A 6,653-nucleotide genomic window follows, 5' to 3' on the forward strand; every position below is an offset into this window, starting at 1 on the left:
GGCGTGGGGGTGTTGTACACTGCCTGGGGTGCTGAAAATTAATTGCTGTTGAAAATTAAATATAATATATAAAACTGGGACAATAGCCCCCAGGTTCCCTTCTGTGACCTGGAGTGTGGGTACCATTGTGGCCCCTGAGCACCGGGGCCAGGGTTTACGGCATGTGATGGGCTGTTGTTGGTAACCACATCCCGAATGAGCCATAGCGGAGCATGTGAGGTTGTATTTTTAACTCCAAGGCCCTGGTGACATGGAAAACCGAGTGCCCAGTCCAGGTGCCACGCAGATCAATGGAAAAACTCCTGCTGCCCATCGGCACCTCTGCTTTGCCAACCCCGGGCAGTGCAGCTTGTTAACAAATCTTACCCAGTGCTTCACCCCCGGGAATGGTTTTAAGGCTGTGTGCAGAGCCCAGCAGAAAGCACTTGCCGCTGAGGAATTAGCTGGGAAGTGCTTCCCTGTGGAGCTGCTGGTGGGGACCTGGCAGAGTGAGATGGAAATGGGGATGGTTCAAACCTGACTTTCTCAGCTCAGAGGCATTTAGCATCCCCAAGCAGGAAAAACATTTGCAACCCCTCAAGAGGGTAAGGAAAGGATGAGCCCATGGTCCTTGCCAGGCTCGGTGCCTCCCTGACACGAAGTTAGCTGGGACTCAGCATTCACTGGCTGCAGAAAAGGCTCAAGCAAATCCTTCAGCCACCCATCAGTGCAAACATCCCCACACATCTTTCTTTTCCTTCCCCCCATGGGGAGGATCCCATGACAGACGAGGCGAGGTGGCACGTGATGGCATTCCCCCTCCTCCCTGCCACCCTCCCGTAGCCCTGCACCTGCCCCGCTGGGCTCAGCCAAGACAAGCAGAGGCTAAGAACATCGACTGGGTTTTATTCCTCAGGTCTGACAAGTAAAAGCACAAATTGTCTTTGGAAAAAAAAAAAGAAAAAAAAACCCCAAACCAATGTTCAAAGCACGCAGACGGTTTGCGTTTCTCAGGACGGAGGCCGTGCCGTCAAGCTCCGCCACCAGACGCGCGTCCTTTGCAGAGATGTAGTTTAAAAAAAACAACCCACAGAGGAGGAAAAGACACATGTCAATTTTAGAGAAAAAAGGGCCCTTTTTTGCTATTGTTATAAATATCCCCTCTGAGCAGCTCAGAGCAAAAAATAACTGTAACAGGGACATCCGTTCTGCTCGGCCCCATGGGCACAAAATATCTACCGGCACCTCAGATGGCTACAAGCCCTCTGGGATGGTGGCCTGGCACCCGGCGTGCATGCCCCGGCTCTCATCTGGTCCCCCTGTGGGGTGGCGGGTGCTGCCATCCCCACGAGCAGCACCCGTCACCCTTGCTGGAGGCTGTCCAGACTCCACGCCGCAGGGGGCTGGGGAGCAGGGGTCCGGGAGGAGAGGGGAGACGGGGGGAGGGATGCCGGGGTGCGGGAGGGACGCAGGTCAGGCGCAGGTGGCTTCCTGGCTCTCGACGGGGATCTCGCTGCTGCAGCCACCCTCGCTGTACTGCTGGTAGGGGGGGATCTGGGGCGCCTCGATGATCAGCAGCCCCTCTGGCGACAAGGAGGCGAAGACCGTGATGGGGTCCACCTCATAGGGCAGCCTGCAAGAGGGGAGGAAAGATGAGATGGTTTAGGAGCTGGAGGGCCGGGGGGCTGCTGGCTTGCAGCATGCTGCATCCCTGGTGGACGTTGACCCTTGGGAAGCCCACACAAGACCCCCAGCGTGTGGGGAACCACTGATGCCCAGCCAGCAGCCCAGGCACAGGGCTCAGCAAAGCCTACGTAATTACTGGAGCGCCTGGGAATGTGCCGGGGATATTTAAAGTGGCCTCCTGGCCTGTCTGGCCCCTTTGAGTGCTCTGTTTAATCTCCCCGGCAGATGTGTTTGACAGGATGTCACCCGCTGCTTGTGCCGCCCAGGCTTCTGCAAAGCAGGAGTAAATCATCTCCGTGCCGCAGCCCACGTCAGCCCCAAGCCTTGCCCGTAAAAGGAGCCGCCGCGGCTGCCGAGCGCCGAGCAGGAGGGAGCACAGTGCTTGCCCCAGCTTTCCTGAGGGAGTTTGGGATGCACAGGGCTCCTTTGGGGTGGAAAAGCAAAGCTGAGCTGCTGCCAGCTGAGGAAACCCTTCCCATGCCCTGGGTTTTGCTGCTTCCCCCTGTTAAGCCCCTGAGCCCCGCGGCTGGGGATCTGCCCCCAGCATGGGCAAAGTGCCGTGGCTGGGGCTCGCCTGCCTCCGGACTTGCCTTTCGCTGTTGTTGTTGCCAAAGTGAGCCATCGCGGTGAGTCAACGCGATAGCAATCTAACTGACATCATTCGGATGGATATATACATGTACATTCACACACGGGGATGTATTTTGGAGCTGATGGTGGTGTCAGCCCGTCGTGTGCCGCTGAACCCCGGGGGATGCGCAGGCACTGTGAGCGCGGGTCCTTGCACCCCTCTCGCTCCCTGCACCCCAGGTGGCTCCGAATGCAGCCCCAGGCCTCGAAGAGACTGACAAATCCCCCAGAGAAAGACCTCCTCCTCTTTTACCTCCCTTGGGAAATCACAGTGTGGCCTGAACCAGCCAGGCACATGCTGCAAAAGGGCAGATTTTTGGGTGAAAACAGGTGCAGGAGTCCCTGCATGTGTGAGCCGGGACACGGGGACTGGCAAAGCTCGGCCCCAGTGCCATCCCCGTGCTGCCTGTGACCTGCCTGCACCGCAGGGACAGGGTCCCACAGCAGGCAGCAACATTTGGGTGCTGGTCAAGGGGATGTGGCAGCCCCCCCATGCCCCAGCCCCTTTGGCAGGGGGACATCCCAGGGCTGGCTGGTACCTACTGGATTTTCTTGGTGAAGTTCTTGGAGACGATCCCTCCTTCCACCTGCTGCTCCTCGTGTTTGCCTGCAGGGAAGGGCAACACCCCATGTCACCACCTCACTGGGAGATTACTTTTTTCCCCAACAGACAACAACAAAACCCAAAAGGAAAGTTTTCAGAGGAGTGGTTTCCCTTCTCCAGCACAAATCCTTCCCTCTGAGGAGGGCTCTGGGAGCCTCCTCTATGTGGGGAAGGAGGTGCCAGACAGAGCACACCCATATTCCCAGTGAGAGCCTGGGGTCTTGCAGGCTGCCAAGAGCTGGGGCTTCGGAAAAAAGTCCCAAGACATAATAAAACCCTTGGAGGTGGCAGTGTCCCTCCTTGTCCTGCTCACCAGGCTGGGGTCCCCTCCACCATACTGTCAGGCTGGGGATCCCTGTGCCTGGAGCCTCTCTGAGGTTAAAACCACACTGGTGGCTGCCCAGACCCCCCTGACCTGTGGTTTTCCCTCTGTGATGCCGTGTGCCCCAAATAAATACCCAGGGCCATGCTGTGTGGCAGCCCCCAGCCCACCTTGGGGACCCTGGCCTGGGGCGCTTGAGGACGATGCGGAACGTCAGTGCCAGGCTGCTGAGATGCTCAGGACAAGGTGCCCACGGACACCCCAGATGTGGTGCACCCCGCACCCACTGTCCCCACCATTAACTGTATTATTAGGGAAGTGCTTCTGGCTGGCTTGTCTCCAGGCTGGGGCCTCTTGGGCCTGGGGTGGAGGCCATGGGGCAGCTGCCCCCCACTTCCCAGCACTGGAGGGGCCTCTCTCTTGGCCCCTTTAAAGGGAACCTCCCTCTGCGCCAGCCTCACCCCAGCTATAATTAACTGAGCCAAGCTGGGGCCCCTCTCAGCAGCTCGCTGCAGGGTGCCGCTGCCTGCAGCTGCGCCTCCCTGACCAGCCAGGGCAGAAAGCGGGGAGATTTACCTCAAAGGAGACTTGTCCTTTTTGTTTTTTGCAGCAAACCACCAGCTTGTGAGCTGGGTCCCCCCATGGCACCCCTGAACTGCCCATGGGGCTGCCCCAAGCCCTGCCTCAGCCTGGGCCTGCTCCTGAGCACAGAGCTACCGCCACCGGCTTAAAATAAAGATGATTTTTCATTTTATGGCAACTTCTTGAGCTGGCACGGGCAGGGCAGGACCAGCTCCTTTACATGCCCCATCCTCCTCCTCCCCAGTGCCTTCACTCTCACCTGACACCTCGACGTAGCCATCCTTGGTTTTGACCGTCAGCTCCTCGGGTTTGAAGCTGTGCACGTTGACGCACACCTTCCAGGGCTCGCGGGGAAAGGGCACGGGGCTGCGGCTCTCAGGGTACCCCCCGAAGCGGGCGCCGTAGCCGGGGCCCATGGCAGAGGTGCGGGCCATGCCGGCGCGCAGGGGACCCGGCCAGGTGGTGGTGAGCCGTGGCCGAGCCCAGTCGGGCCAGTCTGCCGTCAGGTCCCCAGGGAAGGGTGACATCCCAAAATCATCGTCCAGCAGGCGTGAGGTCAAGCCAGGCTCCCGGAAAGGGTCGCGGACGCTGCGCCTGCCGGGGTAATGGCAGGAGAAGGGCATCTGGCTGTCGGCCATGGCTTCCTTCAGAGGGGTCCAAGTGTGTCCACGGGGCTCTCCCACGGAGCCTCAGCCTCTGCGTGGCCGCTCCTGGCTGTGAACTTGCTGAGAGAGCCCGTCCCGGAGGAGACGCATCCACCCCGGGCAGGACACGGGCACGCGGGTGGGCGCTGCGGGGACAGTCCCCTCCTTCCCCGGCACCAGGTGAAGGACGACGGAGAAAATCAATTCAGGGCTGAATCACTGGGAGCTGGAGGAGCGCAGGAAGGACGGAGGGAGCTCTCTGGCCGTGAGAAAATGCTTCCTGTCTGGCTGTGATCCCAGGGACCAGGGAGAGGAAAATAAAACTTCTTCTCAGGAGAGGGAAAAAAAAAACCAAACCAAATATCCCAAGATTAAAAAGCTTATCTCTCCCCTCTCGCTTCTCAGCACTTTATGTGCGACTTTCCCTGCCGTTCCTGGGCGAGAGCTGCAATAAATGCCTGAGCTTGGAGCCGAGAAACTTCTCTAACCTTCCAGCCGCCGGGCGAGCACTATTTATACGGATTTGGGAGGGGGGGTGTGTTTTGCAATTCCTGCCCTGTCAGCCGAGTATTTTGGAGAGGATGAAACAGCCATGGAGAATCTGGGCTGTGGCAGCTGACCTCTCTCTCCAGCCTGAGGATCCTGGCTGCTGTGGGGCCACGGCACTTCAGCAGCTGCCCTGGCTTCGCCACCCTGCACCCAGCCCACCTGCCCAAAATAGCCCCGGAGCTCAGGGCCAGCTGCTTTCACCCCAGAGTCACCTGTTAAAAATACCCCCTCAGTGGGGCTGGGCCATGCTGCTCCCTGCACTGTAAAGCCACGTGTCCCCATGCCACCGAGCAGCCCGCTGTACTGGGAAATGGGTCATCGGTGGCACACCTAGCGCAGCGCTGTGAGGGCGGTGGGACCCCACAGGTGGGTGTTTGAGGGATGCTGGGGCAGGGGATGGACCCCTTTTGTGGCCAGGAGCATGCAGCACTGCCCACAGGGCCCAGGTGCGAGGGGTCCTTGGGGATGCAGGAGGAAAGCCGTGCTCCAGCTCTGCTTCCTCGGCTTGCCTTCACCAGGCAGGCCCGGAGAAATGACCCTAACCGCAAGAAGGGGGAGAGGGACCCTGGGCAGCAGACAGGCAGGGTCCTCACAGCGCTGCTCAGCACCTGCCTCCTCCTCGCCCTCCTCCTCTTCCTCGCCCCACGGCATGCCCCGGCCCTGCCGCAATCGCCGTGCACGGGCAGGGCGAGGTGTTAATCACAGCCGCGCTGCGGCGGGGCTAATTACAGGGCAGCGGCGGGGAGCGGGCAGCGCGCCGTGGGAAGAGGTGCGGCGGCAGGGGGGGGTGAGCTCCCGGCCAGCATCCACCCGGCAACAAGGCCCCGACCATGCAAGCAGGGGGTACCTGTTGGGGACAAGGGGCTCCCCATGGAGGTGGTCCAGGCACAGCTCTGGTGGGCGATGGGATGTGCTGGAGGATGGGATGTCATCAGCAAGGTTCATGCTAGATACAGGATGACTTCCTCATGCTGCATCCTCCCTCCTGGCTCTGCCTCATGCTCCTTCTCTCTAGCATCTGCAATTTTTCTAATAGACTTGATGGAACTAATTACAGCAGGAAGACTTTAATGCAGCACAGGCCGTGCAGCAATTCAGCTGCTGGTCACTCCAATGGCATTAATCATGCTGCACCGACGCGGCATCGCTGGGGGAGGGAGCTGCCTCTCATGGTGTGGGGTAGGGCTGCTCCCCTGTGCTCAGCTCCTTCACCCCCACCATGTGTGGGGACAGTCAGCCATCACAAGGGTCTCCCTGGGGACTGAGGGGGATGCCTAGAGATGCCTGGGGAGGTCCCAGGTGCTGGCTGAGCACCCCTGGGTGTGGGGAGGCAGCTGCCAGTGGAGAGGCAGAGCATCCCCCTCCATCATCTTGTCCTGCCCAGCTGCCCCTGCCAGGCTGGGGGCTCCTGCTGCTCAAGGGTGACAGCAGGGTGTTGTGGGGGACATCGCCACACACTGAGCCTGAGCTCAGCTGGGCACCTCTCGCCTTGGCTGGGGAGCAGGATCACCTCAACGCCCAGCTCTGCACTCACTCGGGCAAACACTAGCCCATGGGGAGAGGGGGACAAGTTCTGAGGAGGTTTTGGGGTGCCCCATGATCTTGCCATGTTTCCAAGAGCCTCCTAACATCTCCAGTCCCACGATTCCCTGCGTAG

At 59.9% G+C, this 6,653-nt stretch overlaps 1 protein-coding gene across 1 annotated transcript; it reads right to left on the reverse strand.

The window, feature by feature from the left end:
- Positions 1-865: 865 nt before the first annotated feature.
- HSPB8 (heat shock protein family B (small) member 8) lies at positions 866-4,976 on the reverse strand. Its single transcript, XM_074920734.1, has 3 exons — positions 4,063-4,976; positions 2,839-2,902; positions 866-1,612 (listed from the first exon to the last, which is right to left on the reverse strand). Exons 1-3 carry the CDS (start codon positions 4,439-4,441, stop codon positions 1,453-1,455), a joined length of 603 nt encoding a protein of 200 aa, XP_074776835.1. The 5' UTR covers positions 4,442-4,976; the 3' UTR covers positions 866-1,452.
- Between the last annotated feature and the right edge of the window lie 1,677 nt (positions 4,977-6,653).

Source organism: Athene noctua, chromosome 17 (assembly GCF_965140245.1).
Source record: "Athene noctua chromosome 17, bAthNoc1.hap1.1, whole genome shotgun sequence".
NCBI lineage: Eukaryota > Metazoa > Chordata > Aves > Strigiformes > Strigidae > Athene > Athene noctua.